The sequence below is a fragment of the Lontra canadensis genome, unplaced genomic scaffold (genome assembly GCF_010015895.1).
Source record: "Lontra canadensis isolate GAN:19392208 unplaced genomic scaffold, GSC_riverotter_1.0 scaffold128, whole genome shotgun sequence".
Lineage (NCBI taxonomy): Eukaryota > Metazoa > Chordata > Mammalia > Carnivora > Mustelidae > Lontra > Lontra canadensis.
Window position 1 is genome coordinate 4,314,564 of NW_022631122.1, and position 21,439 is coordinate 4,336,002.

The 21,439-nt window shown below is 39.7% G+C and overlaps 1 protein-coding gene across 1 annotated transcript in view; it reads left to right on the forward strand.

The window, feature by feature from the left end:
* AGBL1 (ATP/GTP binding protein like 1) overlaps window positions 1–21,439 on the forward strand; it is a gene marked incomplete at its 3' end in the record, with an annotated part of 181,941 nt that overhangs the window by 67,803 nt on the left and 92,699 nt on the right. Inside the window, exon 5 of the mRNA XM_032842369.1 lies at window positions 323–416. Coding sequence (XP_032698260.1) covers window positions 323–416 — 94 coding nt within the window. The remainder of the gene's footprint in view (window positions 1–322; window positions 417–21,439) is intronic.

Here is a 21,439-nt window from a genome sequence, read left to right on the forward strand (position 1 = left end):
TTTCTGAAAAATCTTCTGCTTGACATTGGCTTTGACTATTCTGAGTAAGAACACAATGAAGAGGTACACGGGGTCATCAGGAATGAAAAAACATAATTTCATGGCTTGGGCCCCCTTTGAGAAAATAGTATGAATAGGCAATGTGTGCTTTACAGGTGATCTTTGCTTCCAGACCAAGGATGCAAAGACCATCGAGTGTCTTTGCTTTTGAGTGGCCTTTGGCAAGAGATGGAGCCCCCTATCTCTCAGGCCTACTCTGTAATGCCAAAAAGAATTCTTGGTTTAGATGGTTCAGTAACTACTGTGATTTGTTCTTTCACAGTCACCACGGGAGCCATGCTGGGAATTAATGGAGCCATGGAACTGCTTTTCAAGGTCATCACCCCTTATACCCAGAAGCGCACCCGAATAATCAGGTAGGGGCACTTGCGTAGTGCTTTTTCCCTTTAGGTAGCAGATGCAGAGCTGGAGAAGGCCTCATGTACTCGCGCGGTGGCTTGCAGCTGAGTTGAGTGAGTTGAGTGAAACACTATCGTGTTTCAATGGGCATCCCTCCCCACCCATGCCTCATTTCCTCGAATCCACACGGTGCCCCTGAAGGGCTATATTATTATCATCCTCGTTTTCAGATGAGGAAACCATGGGGAGAGCGCCTCATCCAAAGGTCACAATACTAAGAAATGGCAGAGCTGGGATTTGAACCTAGATCTTTCTGACTCAAAAGCCCATGTTTCTTGTCTGAAGCCTCCAGATATCCTTGTTTTGCTCATAGTAACTCTACAGAGTTTGCTTAGCCCTTAAAAGAGGCAGTCTAGAGGTGACAGGCACAGGTGACGCCCCTCAGTGCATCTCTAGAATTGGCCAGTTCAATTTTGGTATGAGATCCGGGCCTTAGCACAGTCCATCATGGCTGCGTGCTGGTTTTGAGATGTACTTTTATGACTGGAAAATGAAACTCAGCCCCTTCTCTCTGGCGCTGCTTGCTGGAGTGGCGTGAATCACAAACCTAAAAAGGGAGAGATGGTTAGACATGAGGAGATATTTGGAACCATTAAGATCCATCATTTATGAGGGTGACTCAGCAAGGACCTTGAAACAATATTAGGAAGAATTCAGCCAATTTCTGAGATATATGGGGTCATTTGGCGGAGTAGCATTTCCATGCCCGGCTGTGAGATTTTTCAGCATCTCAGCATCTATCTTAGGCTGTTGTTCCTCCTGACGGTTTTTCTCTTGGGTCTCCCCCGGAATGCCATTAGCATCTATCCTCACCTGTGGCTCTCCACGCCAGCATTTCCTAGAGTGAAATACATTCTATTTCAGTAAAAAAAAGTCCTCATCAGATACATCGAGAACTGTGGGGAGACCTCTCTCAACCTTTGTGAAGCCCAAACACATCTGGAATATCCAAAATGGGTCCATGATTCACCCTGTCCTAAACTCGGTTTGGTCAGGAAATGGGTTTTGTTTGAAGACCACCATCTGGGGGGAGTCACCATTTCTGGGGGGAGAAACTTCTGGAGATCAAGTGTTCTGTCAGGTGGAAGTTGGTTGAATTCTACCAGGGGATCCTCAGTTAGTAATAGAGAACTTCATGATCACCAGCTCAGTGACCAATAAACAGGAGCTTTCCTGAATTTCTGTAGTGGTACATTAGTTCCTCTTAAACTTCCATTTAGATTTGTTTGGATTTGTATGATGTAGGTACATGTAGTGTTTCTCGTCCTGCGTGGGCCTTTGCTGCTGACATCTGCAGTCTCAACATGTCCTGTGGTCATCAGTCCGTGAACTTGTACTTTTTCCTCTATCGACAAGACCGCCTGTAATCTCGCAGTGTGTCCATTCATCTGTTTGGCAGCTCAGGAGCATGTGGTTGCCTCCCGGACACTGTGTGACAATTGGTGTGATGTCCCCTGGGCCCATCCGTGTAGGCGTGTCACCCAGTTATGTCTTCTTGCCATGCGCATGCCATGCTGTTTGGAAGGCTTCTCTAGGACGCTTTCCCAGCCAGCCTTGGCACTAGACTCCTCCCTTCTGGGGCACTGACAGCTTTTATTGTCTTCCTTGTTCAGGCCGAGCTGGGGCAGAATAAGCCAGAAGGCACAGAAGTCTCCTTCTCAGAGACTCATATCAGGTTGCTGTGTCTCTTGCTCTTTTGCTGCAAAGTGAGTTGAATTCAGGCACAGATCCGATCAGGGGGCCATGGGAGAAACCAGGGACTCAGAGGGGTGGGTGTTGACAAAACGAAACTTTCAGGGACCTCAGGCTGATTTCTGCATTTCTGGTCTGTTCTATAAAATGGGGACAAGATGATTTCCTCTTCCTGAGCTCAAGGCCCGATGAAAACCAAGCCTCCACAGAGAAGGTGTTTCTTCCAGCCACTACCATGTGGCTCTCATGGCCATGGCCTTCATGCTGTGCCTTGCCCTGTCCTGAGCTCTTAGCAGGAGTTATCCTGTCTGAGTCTTCTCGGCGAGGCAGGTGCTATTATTGTCCCCAATATTATGGTGAAAAAAATGGAAGCCGAAAGAAGTTAAGTGATTTGCTGGGATTTAAGTGCAAGAGCTGGGATTTAAACCCAGTCTGATACACGAGCTTTAGCTCTTTAAGCACCACTGGAGTGTCTTACACGGGTTGTTTCCAGCGTTTTATTTCTAAACCACCACATGTAAGACGATCATAAGCACTTAGAGTTTGTTTAAATTTTTGTTGCCGTCCAAATGGCTCCTACTTGTGGAACAGTTTGCTTAATGATAGAGGAATCTTTCTCCTCAGTAGAATGGCTATTTCCTCTCAAAGGCTAAATAATTGTCTGCTCCCTCCACATTTGGACTCTTTTCCCACAGCTGCCTTGTTTTCGATCTTACTCCCAGCACCCCCATAGCCAGGTAAGGACAAAGGCACTGAAATCTGAAGACCAGCATTGTAGCCCTCTTTCTAGTAGATTCTGCGGCGAGTCATTTAACCTTTCTTCACCGAGCTTTCACATTTGTCGAAGTGTGGATGTCAAGTACTGCCTCCTTGTGGTGGTCATTAAGAAATAATGCATAAAAATCTCGTGAGCTTGGAGGTGCCCTAATACTGTTAACTGTTATTAATACAAATACCGCTGGATACTGGGCTGGCTGCTTCAGATCAGAGAGCAGAGCCAGTGGAGAGCATGCAGATGGGAAGTTTCTGCCACTACTCACCTTCTCCCACGAACTCCTATCCCTGCAAATAATAACTAAGATGTACCCAGTGAATTCTCAACTCCACTTGGATGCTAGAATCTGGGTTTGAAGGGGTCTTCCGGGAAGGAGATGAAGTACCACGTCAGAGGACATGAATCGCCCTACTGAGTGTCATCCTCGAAATGCTAGGGAGCTATTGGCGTGTTGTTCTCAGATGCCTTTGTGGGAGCAGATGCCCAGGACCATCACTTTGACTCCTCCCTGCCCTGCTTGACTTCTCCGGCGCAAACCTAAAATTAGTGGTGCAGCTGTCCTCCAGCGAAGCCCTGTCTCCATATAGTACTCAGGGGGAGATTTATGGCAGAAGCACTAACCACCCACCTTCTAGAGAGAAGGGACGTGCAGAGCAGTGCTCCAAGCCCTCTGGGGCCCTGTGCCTGTTCTCACTCCCAGGGAGGTGGCTATTCCTGGCCTGGCTTTCCTCACTTCCCACATAACCCACCATGCTGGCCTGCTTGCCCTGCCCTGTGTTTGTTTTGGCTTGTACCCGTTCCCTCATGACCGTCAGCCCAGCAGGAGCAGCGTTTGCTCCTACAGCCCTCTAACCTGGTCTTCCCTGACTTGCAAGCCATGAAGCCCCTGTCCCAGTCTCCATTCCATCCTTGGGTTCATCTACTGGTCTCTCTTCCCAGCCTACTCTGCCCACATGCGGCCCATGCTGTCCGGCCCCAGCTCTCCCCTCAGTGCTACCCCTGCCCTGGAATGGCATTGCTGCCTTATTGCGTGGTAGACATTCTCCCTGTTCTCCGGGTCCCACCTGCCCCAGCTCACCAGACAGGAGGAATCGTCTCCCACAGTGCTGCTCTCGCATTTTGTTCATATTTTCTTGACCTATCCAGATTTAACGCTGTGCTCTCTTGGCCTGCGTGTCTTCTTTTGTCTCTGAATTCTATACTTTGTAAAGGTAGAAATCAAATTATATTTACCTTGCTGCTCTCCACGGGACCTTTCTAAATGCCTGGATGATGGGAGACTGTTAATTCAATTAAAAAAAAATTTTTTTTGAATAACTTATCTAACTATGAGTAAAAGCCAACATTTGGTGAGTGTACATTATAGCAGACATTTCAGATTTGTGAACCCATTCTTCCTTGACTTCAAGCTGGCTCCACATGCATAGTTCCATCATGTCCAGACATGCCTGGGACATGGTGCGGCAGGTCTCCGTGAGTGCCGTCATGTGAGGGACTGAGGTGCCTTCTGGGAAATAACTCATTCTAGGAGAGTGAGAAGCGGAGTCCATCCGCTTGAAAGACAACACACCATCACTCACTACAGGGAAGGGAAAACTTGGGAGTCTTCTCTGTCTTCCTTACAGTTGTCTGGGGAACTGACCTCTCCTGGTGGAAGGGAAAGATCTGAGTTTGGGGGGACGCCAAGGGGCGGCATTCATATTAAAACTTTGCTTAGTTTTTGAGATAGGCTTCCAGGATTTGGTTTGATGATTGATTCAGCTGGGGCTTTAGAATTTATGGGGGAGCTTTTTATAGCAATAGGGAGGGAGAAATGACACCGGGCCAGGGTGAGCTGGCTCTTGCTAACTTGTTCTGCTGTGGACAAGTTTGTTTATCTGCACCAGAGCTGTCTTTGCACCGTCCAAATTCACTAAGTGGGAAAATTTATTGAGTTGAAGAAGGATTGCTTGTCTGTGACCGAATCATACTGTGACCTTAGAGAAGATTATATTTGTCCCAGAAGCAGACACCTTCTGCTAGGAGCTGTGTCTCTTTCGCTCCTTTATTTCCTGAATGGACTTGAGGGTTTGGGTAATAATAATGGCCGTTTTCACTGCTTATCCACCTGATCATTTCCAGAGCATGGCCGCATCCCCTCTGATCCTACTGGATTGTCACACTGTAATATTTAACCCAAGCTTTGAAGCTGAGTTACCAGCTGCTGTCATCAGTATACCACCCAGGTCTCTAAACTCTACTGGCTTGTCTTCCCGCAAGAACATCAGCATTGATTAGAAATGGGTTGAGTCTTGCAGCAGAGAAGCTCGTTCTTAAACTCCATCGTAGTCTCTGACCGTTGTGCCACACTTTGGAAAAGAGGACTCAGGGCTGTCCTCAGGCTGAGCGAGTTCCTTCATCCCTCACCTTCATTTTCTCTATAGAGTGTTTCAAAGAATACAGGAGGTCAGGAAGTGTGTCGTTTAGGACCATGCTGGTCTCACTCACACAGACACCAGAATCTCCAATATCCACCCCCCAACACACAATGTCCTCTCAGATTATCAGCAGGGTTCTCATGCTATGATTTATACTCTTTAGGTTCAGGGGTTCCTCGGGGCCTGGGTTTCAGTGGGGCTAAGGGGTTTAGAGGCTGTGTGTTCTCCCTGTGCTCAGACACCTTGGTGACAGAAGGAGATGGATGTGTCCATCTTCAGCAAGCCCTACAAGCGAATTCTTTTGCTTACCCTCCTGTTGTAGTTTCCTGGGCTCAAAATACTTCTCAGTGATCTTCTCCCATCAAAGGCCTGATCTCAAGGCATCTCTGGCATTTGAGCTTTGCCCGAGTGCAGGATTACTGGGCATTGCTTCATTGGCAGTCCTTTATGATGATTTCATCTTCAGTTTATGAGCTATAAAAAATGTCCTGCTCCTCTTTTTCCTCCCCTGCAAATCACTGTGTTTTCCCAGAGCCAGGCCTTCTGGGCTTTCTCCAACCATCGCACCATTCCACTTTATCTGACAGATGAGTGGGGACTCAACCAAAGCTAATGGGTTCCCTGAGATTATGAGCGATTGGGTGACTCAGCTACTTTGTCACCAAGACAAAGAGGCAAATTTTCCTGTTTCTCAAAATAGCTTCTGAATTTCTCCCTGGGTGTTCATTTCCTCCTACCTCCCCATTAATGGCTTTGTGACTTTTGCTGCTCTCCACTCAGTATAATTAGACTCTGTGGTCTCTGGGGCATGGGCTCACATTAGGGGTTCCGAAGCTGTGTGCTCCAGATCACTTGGACTCAAATACCTTGGAACAGGGACAAAAAAAATTCCATCCCAGCCTCACAAGTGCTGATATTGGGAGTGTGCAACATGGTCTCAACTTACTGACAGAGTGATTAGTGCATTTGCCACCTGACTCCAAGCCTGTAGCTGATGGTGGAATGAATAGTTTCCTACATGTATTAAGCCTTGGCAACTAGGTTGGTTGGTTTAAATCCTGTCCAGCTTCTTGGGAAGCCAGCGATCTCTCCCTGATTAGAGCCCATCATAGATATTCAAGTCATGGGATCTAAAGTTGGAAGGTCTTTAAGGATCTGCTGGTCTAACTCTTTGATTTTAAGATGAGGTCACTGAGACCCAGAGAGGTTGAACTAAGTCTTCTATCCTAGTGTCAGGACATTATTCACTTTTCTGAGATGCTCCGCTGCACAATGCAAATTAAACATGCCCCAAAGTAGGATTTTTAACATTTATTCAACAGTATTCTATGGACTGTCTTAGTGCTAGGCATGGGGATTTGAAAACAACAGAAGGTGCACCCTGTTCTCAAGTTGCTGATCGTATAGCTACAAGAAACATGCAGTGTTGTAGCAATTTTCTGACCTAGTATTGGCTTGTGCAATGGCTCAGCTTCCTGTTGTGTGGAAATGATTTCTCGTAATGTCTTTATCCGGAAGTGCCCTTATAGCTACGCCCTGTGCCTCAGGAAGCCCTGTACTCTGGAGAGCCTTCCTTGAAATGTATGAAGTACTCCCCCAGTGCCTCACATGGGTGGGGGTTGGCATGGCATCAGGCAAGGCTCTTAGTCTCTGCTCTCCCACTCTGACCCCCTGCCACCTGAGTGAGGTGGGCCAGACACCTTGAGGAGCAGGAGTTCTGGAACATGCCCATGGGGTTTCCCTGAGTGTCCATGGCCAGTCCTTGATTAAAGTAGGATGGCTTGGCATGGTATTTCTTCCTTAGCATGATGTGAGATGGGGCAGACAGAAGGTTATTGACTTGCTGATTTGGGGTACATCAAATTGTATAGACAGAGGCTCAGGAAAAAACAAACAAAAACCTTCTTGGACCCTGCATATCCTGGGATGATGCTTCATGGGCCACTTCACCATGGTGAGGTTCTCGATAGAAACTCCATTTCCATCTTTATCTGCTGAAGCCTGTACTGTCTGAACCTCTCCTTTGATTTTCCCCCCTTTATTCCCCTGGAGACTGGAGGCGGGCTGTTGAGGAAATTCCATAGAAGTTAATCTTCTAGCCCAGCCTGACTCAGCAAGGAGCTTTTGCAGAGAAGGTTGTATCTTCGTGTAAATCGTACCCTCCCCGCAATACTGCAGCTGCCTACAAATATGTGGGAGAGAAGATTTGAAAAACAGGAGAGAGGTATGAAAAGATATGATAGGTCAACAGAGCCTCTTGTGACTTTCACCCTCCACTTTGAGGAAAGTGATATTTCTAATAGGCCATTACCAAATTCAGGGATTGATTCCACACTCAGACATCACAAATGATAAAGCACATCGGGGGAGGAAACATACTCTGCTTTTCCTGTGGGGCTATGAGTGGGTGCCTTGCCTGGAGATGTGCTTACTTAGCAGTGACAAGCCAGCTCAATTAGGTGGAAAGGAAAGGGTCAAAAGGAAGCCATTATGCAGATGTACAGTCATCTAAAGCTAGCTGCTTTTAAGAATTTAGGCAGAGGTTGCAGGATGGGAACAGATGGGAGGCTTTCTCAGTTCATTTGTATTGCTATTTTAGTATTAGAGCTCACGTGATCATTAATTACATTCAACAGAGCCAATGAGAAAGATGGCTAGACTACCATTTAAAAGAAGTGAATTACTAGAAGTTAGGTTTGAATTTCTCTCAGGTGGTACATAGTAGGTATTTAGTAAATGCTAGCTGGATGAATGAACGCTGTTATTTTAGTTTGAGTTGCCTTCTTTTAACCATTTATTCAGTAAGTGTTTTGGGGCATTTGTTATCAGCGGAGATGTGTGAGCTTTGAGATTAAAATAAATATTCCTTGCCCTCAAAGAGCTCAAAGATATATGTACACATCAGTATGTAAACCAACACACAAAAAATACTATAATAGCATGGTGTTTGAAGAAGGAAGACTTTAGTCTACCCAGGAACTGGCAAAGAGGAATTGACTGAGAAGGCAGCTTTTGCTTTGAAATAGGGAAAGAGTTTCCAGGATGTTAAGATTATAAAATGGACAGAAGCAAGATAGGGACAGAAGCAAGTTCAAAGACTAAAAAAAAGGAGAGAGAGAGAGAAACCTGTGAAGAAAATGGTGGGTTCTTATGAGGCTGGAGTATTTTGCAAGAAAGTAAGGTCCAGGACCTCACCCAAATTGATTTGGAACACTCTAGTATCTCACTAGACAATAAAAGAATGGGAATATATAATTCACAAAGAGGAAATAGAAAAACTGATAAACTCAAAAAATATTCAACTTGCCAATAATCAGAAAACACAATTTAGATCAAGACACCAATTTCATAAATCAGAGCAGCAGACATTTTGAGAAATGAAAGTGGTGAGGATTCAATAAGATTGGCACTCACACTGCGAGGAATGCAGGCTGGGAAAACCTTCATGAGAATGATGGGGTGATGTACATAATGTGTTTTTTTTTTTGAAGTTTCCATTCCTACTCAATTTTTTCACTTCTTAAAATCTATCAAAAAGAAATCACTGAAAAGGGTAGATGAAGACTTGTGCACAAAAATATCAAACATAGTATCATTTATAATTGGAATTATTATAGCCAGAAAAAATCTGATAACAGGGGATGAGGTATAGTAATAGTGATATAGTTATACATCATAATATTATGTATTATGGCAACACACAAAAATAGATTAGGAATGATGTATGCTAATGGTAATAGCTTATGATAAAATACTGACTAGAAAAAGTAAGGTTCAAAATGCAGTATGATCCTGGTTACACACACACCTTCTGCTTTAGGCAGATATGAAAGAACTGGGGACAGATTCATCTTCCCACCTGAAAAAAATGAAATCATAGATAAAATATATAAAACAATGTTTTTAAGGATACTAGGCATCAGGGAATGAGGGACAGTGATCCTTGAAAGGTGAACCTTGAATTACCATAGTTGATGACTTAGAGAGTTTCCAGGTTGCAGTAAAGAACAGGGGACCCAAGATATAGCCTAGCAGATGCCCTTACATTGATAGGACAGATCTGAGGAGAGGACTCAGAGTCTGGAGATAGCAAGCTGCCCAGAATTCACAGAACAGGTTGCTGGAAGGAAGAGAGGGAGAGAGAGAGAGAGAGAGAGAACTCTGAAGAACTTCAGAGGTTCTCCTTTAAGAATTCATCTGGATATTTATCAGTGCATACACTTATGGGGAAATCACACAAAGCTAGGGAAAGACCACCTAAAAGGAATGGAGGGAAAAATGCCTGGTGCTCACATAGGGCTAGATATAATGCTCAGTTCTACAAGGCAGACTGGAAAAACCTCATGATTTGTGGGATATTAGGTAAAATACACAGAAGAGTCTTGCCTCAGTAGTGGGAAGTAATTACCTCTAAACTGAACATTACTCTGGTCTTGCCTATTACATTTTAAAAGTAAGACATGAAGAAATAAAACTGTTTCTAAGAAACTTACCTGCTTCAGAGTATTTGTAGGAACACGAAAATATTCAGCATTTAACAAAGTAAAAGTCACGGTGTCCAGAAGCCAATAAAAATTATCAGACATTAAAAAGTTATTCTAACCATATAACTAATATATATATATAATATTATATGTTATATTATTTATATATATTTATATATGTTTATATAATATATATTGTATTATATTATATATTATATATATTATTTGTATATAATATATATTGTATTATATTATATATTATGTATATTTATATATAATATATATTATATATTATATATTATATTATATATATATATAAAAGATAACTTAAAAAGATACAAATTGAACTAGAGATGAAAGCTATGGTCTGCAAGATGTAAATACACTGGATTGAATTAAGTCAAATTAGATCTGGCAGAAGAAAAGATGAGTGAACTTGAAGACATAAGACAGAAAGTACCCAAAATGAAACACAGAGAAAAAAAAAAGTAAGAAAAAAATACACGAAGAGAACACCAGTGAATCATGGGACAACTGCAAGTAGCCTAATAATACATGTATAATGGGAATCTCTGGAAAGAGCAGGCACAGAAAAAAATATTTGAAGAAACAATGGCTTAAATTTCCTAAATATGATGGAAACTCTAAATTCGGAGATCCAAGAAGCTTAATATACCACAAGCACAAGAAACATGAAGACTACTCTAATACAAAACATAATCAGATCACTCAAAGCTAATGGTAAAGAAAAAAAAGTCTTAAAAAGCAGCTGGAAAAAAAAGAGACATGCATGTAGGAAGAAAGAATCAACAGATTTTTCTTTGGAAATAATACAAGTGAAAAAAGAGTGGAGCTTCATCTTTAATGTATGGAATTATATATGCCACTAACATATCTTTTAAAAATGCAGATGGAATAAAAACTTTTCAAACATACAGAAAAGTAAAAGAATTCATTGGTAGTTGACAGGAAATTTCCCCATGACAGGAAGTGTGAAAAGAAAACCTCATGCAGAAAGAAAATAATATTGGGTGAAAAGATACTTACTCAGAAGACTGAAACACTGGAAGTAGTAACCACATGAGTAAATATATTTGATTCTTAGTTATTATTTTAAATGTAAGGGGCACCTGTAGCTAAGTCGGTTAAATCACTGAGTCTTGGTTTCAGTTTAGGTCATGATCTCAGGGTCATGGGATCAAGCCTCATGTCAGGCTCCTCACTCAGCATGGAGTCTTCCTGAGATTCTCTCTCCCTTTCCCTCTGCCCTACCCTCCCCCACTCACACACTCTCTTTCTGAAATAAATAAAATCTTAAACAGAAGAAAGTATTTCAGTAAAAATAATCACAATGTAGACTGGAGTTTACGTTTCATGTAAAGTTAAAATGTGTAACTATAAGAGCACAAAGGTCAGGCTGAGAGAAGTACAAGTATTTTATTGCAGTGGTCTTATTGTGAACTGGAACAGTAACACTTAAAAGTAGACCGTGATCTCTTAAGGCAAACACTAAAATAATAAAACAAAGCATTATAGCTAAGACAATAAAGATGATAATATGGAATAAAAATATTCAATTTAATCCAAAAGAAGGTGGAAAAAGAAGAAAGGATGATCAAGGAACAAGTGTTGCATGCAGACAATGAATAGGAAGATGGTAAATTCATACTTAAGTACATCAAAAAGGTATAAATGGTCTAAACATCCCAGTTGAAGAATAAAGGCAATCGTATTGGTAGCTAAGCAAGACTCAAATATATGCTGCGTACAAGAAACACACTTTAATATAAAGACACAAGTAAGTTTAAAGTAAAGGGATGACAAACATACACCAAGCTAATACTAACCAAAATAATGCTGGATTATATTTACTAGTAATCAGATACAGTAGATTTCAGAGCAAAGAATATTACCACGGATCATATAATGATAACAAAAAAGGGTCAATTTATCAAGAGGACTTGAAAACCTTAATTATGTATGGACCTAATGACAGCACTTCAAAATCAAGGAGGTAAACATCAGTACAACTGAGGGGAGAAGTAGACACATCCATAATTAGAGTTAGAGAGTTTAATAACTCTCTCAAAAATTGACGGAATGAGTAGAGGGGAAATCAGTAAGAATATGGAAAATTTGAATAACACTATCAACCAATGAAACATAATTGATATTCATAGAATACCTGCAAACAGCAGAATATAGATTCTTCTCAAGTGCCAATGGACCTTTTACAAAGGTAGAGAATATTAGGGGCCATAATACCAGTTACAATAATTTTCTGAGAGTTGAAGTGGTATAAAATATAAAGTGTGTTCCTGACCATTATGCTGTTAAATTAGAAATCAATAAGAGAAGAGTCTCTTGAGGAGCCCCCAAATGTTGTAAATTAAGTAACATATTCTAGAGAAATCAGTTAGTTAAAGAAGAAATCCAAAGAGAAGATAGAAAATATTTTGAACTGAATGAAAATGAAATATAGCATATTAAAATCTCTGGGATGCCACATTCTTGGAAATTTATATATCACAGGTACATCTTGGAAAAGAAAGGCCATTCTAATTAATGGCCTCAGATCCCACCTTTAGAAACCTTTAGAAAAAGGTTAGTATCTGAAGTAAGTAAAAAGAAGGATATAAGAAAGGTAAGAATAGAAATCCGTGAAATGATAAAAGAAAAACAGTAGGGAAAAATTAATTTCATCAAAAGCTGATTCATTGGGATCAATAAAATTGCTAAAATCCACATTCCAATTGACCAGGAAAAAGTGAGAGAAGACACTAATTATGATTATCAGGCATGAGAGAGGAGATTGCCACAAGTTACATAGTTATGAAAAGAATAATAAGGGAATATTACAAACAACTTTATGCCAGTAAATGTGACAACTTAACATGAAATGGAAAAGTTCCTTGACACACTACCAGAGCTCACTCAGGAAGAAACAGATGACTTAAATAGCTCTATATTTACAAAAAGAATTGAAGGTATAGTTAAAATCATCCTCAGAAAGAAAATTCCAGGGTCAGATGTCTTCATTAGTGAAATTTACCAAACAGTTAAAGAATAATATTAGCAATTGCATATAAACTGTTCAAGAAAAGTAAAGAAAAGAGAATACTTTCCAATTTATTCTGTGAGGCCAGCATTACCCTGATGCCAAAAGGAGGCAGAGACATTACAAGGAAGGAAAACAACCAGCCAGTATCTCATATGACTAGAGATTCAAATATCCTTAACCTAAGTTTATAAAATTGATAGCAACAGTGTATAAAAAGATCAAAACAAATTAAGATTTATCCCAGGAATGCAAGGCTGATTTAACATGAAGAAATCATTGTATATAATTTCCCTTGTAAAAAAACCAGAAAAGCAACAACATATGATTATCTTGATAGACATAGAAAAAAACATTTGACAAAATTCAACACCATTTCCTCATAAAAATTCAACAAATAAGTAGAAGGGAACTTTCTCAATCGCAACTGGGAAAACCATCAAGTGATGTCATACTTAAATAGCAAAAGACAATACTTTCCTCTTGAGGTCAGAAGCAAGACTACAATGTCCACTTTCTCCACTTCTATTCTACACTGTATTGGAGATTCTACTTAGGGCAAGGAGACAAGGTAAAAAATAAACAGGGACATCCATATGGGTAAGGAATAAGTACTGTTCTCTATTAGCAGATATGATTCTCTATTCAGAAATTCTGATGAATTTACACCCATACACAAGCTACCAGAACTATTAATTGAGTTTACCAAAGTTCTAGAATGCAAAATCAATACGCAAAAATAAATTATATTTCTATATAATGCAGCAAAGCATTGGAAACTAAAATTTTTAGAATACAGTTTACAGCAGCATCAAAAAATATGAAATACTTAAGAATAAATCTGACAAAAGATGAAAGATCTATACACTGCAAACTATAAAACATTTCTGGAACAAATTTATGAAGACCTAAATAAAAAGAGTTAATGGCTTGGAAGACTCAATATTGTTAAGATGTCAATTTTTCTTTAATTGATTTGTAGATTGGATGCATTCCCAGTCAAAATTCTGAGGAATTTTTTATTTGTAGAAACTGATAAATTGATTCAGGAATTCATATGGAAATGCAAAGGATCTAGAATAGGCAACATGGTTTATATTTATTCTTATATTTCAAGATTGATTATAAAGCTACAGTAATCAAAGCAATGTAGTATTGATATCAAGATTTGCAAATAGATTAATGAAACAGAATAGTTCAGAAATAAACTTGCATGTATAGAAACAATTGATGTTTGTCATATGCGAATTCCACACAGAAACAATGGTCTCTTCAATGTATGGTCCTTGAAAAACTTGATGTCCATGTGCAAAAGATGAATTTCAGCTTACACCTCACACTATAAAGATAAAATGGATAATAGCTCTAAGCTTTCAACCTACGGCTATAAAATTTCTAGGAGAAATCATTGGGGAAAACCTTTGTGATCTTTGGGCAAAAATTCTTTAGATGCAATATAAAAAACACAATATATGAAGTAATAAATGATAAAATGGACATCATTAATATTAACAACTTTTATACTCTGAAAGTGCTATTAAGAGAATGAAGATAGAGGTCCCAGACTGGGAAATGATATTTGTCAGTCATATATATCATAAAGAAGTTTTATCCTGTATATATAAAGAAAACTCAAAATTCAATAATAATAAAATGAGCTATCTAATTTAAAAGGGGGCAAAAGATTTGAACTGATAAACATTAAAAAATCATTCACCGTGATTGAGTAGGATTTATTCCTGGGGTGCAAGGGTGGTTTCATATTTGCATATCAATTGACATGATATATCACATCAATAAGAGAAAGGATAAGAACCATATGGCCATTTCAATGGATGCAAAAAAAGTATTTGACAAAGTACAACATCCATTCATGATAAAAACCCTCAACAAAGTAGGTTTAGAGGGAACATATCTCAACATAATAAAGGCTGTTTATGAAAAACCCATAGCTAATGTCATACTCAGTGGGGAAAAACTGAGAGCTTTCCCCCTAAGCTCTGTAACAAGACAAAGACGTCCACTCTCACCACTTTTATTCAACATAGCAGTGGAAGTCCTAGCCATAGCAATGAGATCACACAAGGAAATAAAAGGCATCTGACTTGGTAAGGAAGAGGTAAAACTCATTATTTGCAGGTGACATGCTATTCTATATAGAAAACATGAAAGATTTTACCATAAAACTGGTAGAATTGATAAATTCAGTAAAGTCATAGGATACAGAATCAACATAGAGAAATACCGAAATCAGTTACATTACGATACACCAATAATGAAGCAGGAGGAAGAAAAATTAAGGATTTACAATTGCACCACAAACAAGAGGATACCTAAGAATAAACTTAACCAAAAAGGTGAAAGACCAGTACTCTGAAGACTTATAAAACTCTTATGAAAGAAATTGAAGACGACGCAAAGGAATGGAAAGGCGTTCCTTGCTCATGGATTGGAAGAACAAATATTGCCAAAATGCCCAGACCACCCAAACCAATCTACACATTTAGTACAATCCTTATCCAAATAACAACATCCTTTTTCACAGAGCTAGAGCAAACAATCCTAAAATTTGTATAGAACCCCAGAAGACCCTAGATAGTTAAAGCAATTTTGTAAAAGAACAGCAAAGCTGAATGCATCATGGTTCCAGACTTAGGTTATATTACAAAGCTGTAGTCCTACTGGCACAAAAACAGACTCATGGATCAATAGAACAGAAGAGAAAACCCAGAAATAAATGCACAATATGTGGTCAATTAATTTTTGCCAAGGCAGGAAAGAATATCCAATGGGAAAAGACAAGTCTCTTCAACAAATGGTGTTGGGAAAACTGGACAGCAGCAGGCAGAAGAATGAAACTGGACCACTTTCTTGGACCACACAAAAATAATTTCAGGATGGATTAAAGACCTAAATGTGAGACCTGAAACCATAAAAGTCCTAAGAGAGAACACAGGCAGTAACTTCTTTGACATTGGCCATAACAACTTCTTTCTAGTTATGTCTCCTGAGGCAAGGGAAACAAAAGCAAAAATAAACTGTTGGAACTCCATCAAAATAAAAGGTCCTGCATTGCAAAGGAAATAATCAACAAATCTTAAAGTCAGCCCACTGAATGAGAGAAGATATTTGCACATGACACATCTGATGAATGGTTAGTATCCAAAATACATACAACTCAACACCCCCAAAATGAATAATCCAATTAAAAAATGGGCAGAAGATACGAACAGATGTTTATCCAAAGAAGACATGCAAATGGCCAACAGACACATGAAAAAATGCTCAACATCACTCCTCATCAGGAAAGTGTCAATCAGACTTACAATGAGATACCACCTCACACCTGTCGTAATGGCTAAAATCAACAACATAAACAAACAAGTGTTGGAAAGAATGAGAGAAAAAGAAACCTCCTTGCACTGTTGGTGGGAATGCAGACTGGTGCAGCCACTGTGGAAAACAGTATGGAGGTTATTCAAAAAGTTAAAAATAGACCTACCTTATGATCTAGCAATCACACTACTGGGGTATTTACCCAAAGAATACAAAAACACTAAATCAAAGGGATTATTGCAGCACTATTTACAATAGCTAAATTATGGAAGCAGCCCAAGAGTTGGTCAGTAGATGGATAAAGAAATTGTGGTATACATATACAATGGAATATTATTCAGCCATAAAAAATGAGATATTGCCATTTGCAATGACATAGGTAGAATTAGAGACTATAATGCTAAGTGAAATAAGAAAGACAAACACAATATGATTTCAGTCAAATAAAGGATTTAAGAAAAAAAAGTGGGCAAAGGGGAAGAGAAAGAGACAGACTCTCAACTATAGAGAACAGAATGATGATGACCAGAGGGGAGGGAGGTGGGAGGATGGATTAGATAGGTGATAGGGATAAAGGAGACCACTTGTCCTGGGAACACCAGTTATTGTATGGAAGTGTTGAATCACTGTATTGTACCCCTGAAACTGATATCACACTGTATGTCAAGTAACTGGAATTAAAATAAAACAGTAAAAAAAGTTTGAATAGATATATCACCAAAGAAGATATATAGGAGAATATGTGCACATAAAACATGAGCGACATTAAAATTCATTACAGAAATACATATTAAAACCACCCTATGATTCCACTATGTACCTGTTTATTACAGTTAAAATAAAAAAGATTGATGATCACAAAGGTTGGCAAAGGTGTGGAAGAAGTAGAACTCATACATTCTGCTGGTGGAAGGATAATACCCCCTTGGAAAACAGTCTGACAGTTTCTGAAAATTGAGCGCATAACCTCTAAAAAGAGGACTACTCTTTTTCTGGGTATTTACCCAATAGAAATGATAGCATATATCCTTACAAAGATTTGTACAAATGTGTGTAGTAGCCCAAATCCAGAAACAGTAATAATTTCCACCAACTGGTGAGTAGATAAACTGTGATATTTCCTTACAGTGGAATATTACTCAGCAATAAAAAGGGATGAACTCTTTTAAAAAACAAAAAGATTTGATTTTATGTATGTATGTATATAGTATTTATGCACGAGCAGGGGAGGGGCAGAAGAGGAAAAGAGAGATTCGCAAGCAGATGCCATGCTTAGCTTGGGGCCTGATGCGGGCTTGATCTCACAACCCTGAGATCATGACATGAGCCGAAACCAGGAGTGGGATGGTTAACTGACTGAACCACCCAGGTGCCCAAGGAACCACCTCTTGATATGTGCAATAACATGAATAAATCTCAAAATAATTACACTGAGTGGAAGAAGCCAGATTTAAAAAGAAATGTGCGCTACATGATTCCATTTATTTCAAATTCTAGCAAATGCAGAATAAACCATAGTGACAGAAAGGAGATGAGTGGCTTTAGGGAGACAGGGATTGGGACTGAAGGAAATGTGGGAAGGGAAGGATTACCAAAAAGCACGAGGAAACTTTTTGGGGTTATGACTTTGTTACGTTCTTGGTGGCGATGAGGTTTCCAAGGTATATACATATGTAAAATCTTCTCAAATTGTATACTTTATATGTGTATAATTTATTGCAAGCCAATTATATCTCAGTATATCAGTCATAAAATCCCCACCAAAAGGGTTCTCTTTACATGGAAAATAGATGCAGTAAAATATGTAAAGAACACCAATAACTAGTTATAATCTTGGGACTCTAAATTTATTTCGAATTGCTTTCTGTAATTATTAGATACTAATTTTGTAATTATGAAAACTAAAGCTAAATGAAAATAGTGGCAGTAATGTCTAGTCCACCAAATATTTTATTTGATCGTCTGGTACATGCACTGCAACTAACACCACCATTACTGAGCATTAGATGGGTCACTTCCTCGATCCATTCACAAAGGAATCAAAGTGGAGTTTTGAACTGTGGGGAAGATTCAGCTTCCCTGTGTCATGCATGGGGAACGGAGGACGCGAAACAGAGGTTGGTTTTCTGGGCACAGAGAAAAGCACTAGAAAATGCGGAGAAGCACAAAACAGACTGGTTTGGGTGGGTGAACAGGTAGTTGGTTATTTAGGTAAAGTTTGAGATGAGTGGTAATAGAGAAAGATGAACCAATCTGGGATCTTTTTCTCTTATCTTTTCTCTTTCACTTTGGCTTCCTCTCTTTCCCCCTTTCCTTTCTCCTCTTTGTTTTTGTTTTGTTTTTGTCTTGTTTTTTGTTTTTGCATTCTAGGGAAATTCTTTGTTTTCAATTTGAATAATTCAGTATTTTGCTATATGCTGTCTACTATTCACTGCTTCCAACAAAGTTTCAAATTTGTGTATTTTTTTAAAAAAAGATTTTATTCATTTGACAGAGAGTGTAAGCAGGGGGAGCGGCAGGCAGAGGCAGGCTCCTTGCTGAGCAGAGGACACAGAGCTAGATTCCAGGACCCTGGGATCATGACTTGAGCCAAAGGCAGACACCTAACCAACTGAGCCACCCAGGTGCCCCAAATTTCAAATTTATAATCATGTATTTCACATTATATTCAGTTCTTCACATTCTTAAACTTATATGGCTTTGTGACAGTTTGCTCTAAGGTTATAGGCACAGATGCCATTTACAGTATTCTTAAGAACAGATATCGGGCATTTTAGAATTCATTTCCCTTTTCTGACTGAATGCATGGTGCACCACAGGGGGGTAACCCTTGAGTATTAAGAAAACTAAGGGCCTTCTCCTTTGGAAATGAACAACAGTTTTCTTTGTTGGTTCAGCTTTACAGAGACACTTGTGTTCTCTTCCATGTTGGTTTGTCATCAGTAACAATTGAGCTGGATTATGTTGGAGTTTGGTAAAAGTTTCTGGTGAAATATTTCATAACAGGATCTTTAGGGTCAGATTAAGGGTGGGGGGAGAAAAAGCAACCCTAGCTGTTAGTATTTTGCCAGTTTCAAAATCTGGCAACCTAAAGAATCATCGTAGTGGAAGAGACCCATAGCCATAGCAACAGATTTTGCTTTTTTACTTCGGTATTGCTGAGATGGTGTGCCCCATCATGGCCCACTCTCCTGTGTGTGGTCAGGAGCTGACCCTGGGGGTTCTCAGATGCGGGCGTGCTAAGAGGAGGGTGACCACACTTGTGCTTTCCAAAAGATTTGCATGCTGCATTCATAGTGAGTTCTCATTTCTCTGGGATGGAGGTCTTCTCCAGGAGTCGACAAGTCTCCCTGTCTGTTGTCTTCTGGTGCTTCGTGGGTTAGTCTCATTCCTGATTCTCAGCAGTGCTAACATTTTTTGCAATTTAAATATTTCTACCATACTTTTTAAGGGTGAAGCCATTATAGACTCCATGACCTAGCTAAAAGTTTTTAATTTCCACTGAATCTTTAAATATTTTATGTGGGAGGGAAAGTAGAGGGTACTCCTTCCCATACCCTCACTTTATAAATGCTCTGGGTCAGAAATACGTGAGTTCCTGCAATTTACACAGGCAGTGGGTAGAAGAGGTAAGAAAAGATTTCAGTTCTCCTGGTCTGGATATCCAAGTCTGTTTTCACCACACCGTGCTGCAGTGTGATGCCTGCCTTTTCCTCAATATTTAAAAGCAGGAATGATTAAATAACTAGAATACATAAATAAAACATGTGCACGGGACAGTTTTACTGGGGCCGGAGGGCTCTAAAAAGGAAAGAAGCAGCCTCAGGCCTTGGCTTCCTTGAGGTTGAAATAATTTGTCTTTGAAAATGGCCCACCCTAATCATAGTAATCATCATCACATATAATAAAATCCCATTTTATGTGGCATGCTTCAGGCCAAATAAATCCCCCCAGCATGCTTTTCAGAGTTAATATCCAGGTCTGCCAATTATATGATGCTGTTATGGAATTAAATAATACAGTGGCAGAGTTATAATAATAATAATGGATAAGAGGTAAAGTGGGGAGTGATCAGGCAATAGCAAAGGAGGAAAGGAATGTTTCTGAAACAAGATCGAGAATCTATGACACGGAGAAACCGGAAAGGCACTAATCCTGAGCACATGGATAGCCCACTGCCATCTCTCGGTAGCCCTGGGTATTACAGCTCCAAATTGCCTCATCCACAAGCTAAGATATTAGGAACATGAAACATGTTATATATGATGAGAAAGCTTCATATTTATAGAGATGTTATTTCCAAGATACTCAATATAGGTTTTAAAGAAACTCATAATTTTATTTTCTTATGTTGTTTGGAGAACCCATAAACTGCCTTTCTTAATTTTGTTTGTGATGGGAATACAGATTCACCCCAAGTAGTATCCTATTAGTATTCTTTTCTGATCAGAGTTGCTGGCAAAGGCTGAAATGAGTTCATTGAACCATTAGTCACTGGGTCAATATGATTCTGTTGTTCAGAGCAGAAGCTTAACATTGTATTTTGGAAGCCAACTGTTAAATGGCTTTTGATTTTCCATGGAATGTTATACATATTCTATTGTTTGTTTGTTTCAAAGGGAAAACAGCTTTAAAAAGGAGTTCTAAGATAACTTCTGGTTTCTTAAGGGGGGGGATTTAAAACAATTTTTTTTTTCCTCTTGATGCAGCTTCTGTCCTTGAAAATTACCCTAGAAGGAGTTCCTAGAGGGTGGGACTTCATGGCTAGAACCGGTTTATGGGGGTCCAGGCCTTAGACAATTAAATTTACTCAGAAGCTGGTATGGTTGATATGCCTCAAGATGGGGTTGAAAGTACCATGTGTTGTTGCAACAGAAATCTCAAACTCACATCATGATCAGTAAAAGGAAAAATGGGGAAATTAATGACAGTGTAAGGATCGCTCTGTTTTGCGTGGTGCTCCAGGCCTTGTAGCCCATCATGTCGAGTGTGGGGCTCAATTTGACAACAACCCTCTTGGACTTGTCAAAATTTTTGCTGTGGGAGTGGCATTTTAATCTTAAGAGCCAGTCTGATGGGGACCCCTGTGGCCTCCCCAGAGGTCTCTCCCAAATAAATCCCACAGAGGGTACCATTACCATAGGCTTTCAAGAATCTGATTCAGCTACATTAATAAAAGTGGAACATTAACTAGGAGCCTAAGATGTGCCAGACATTT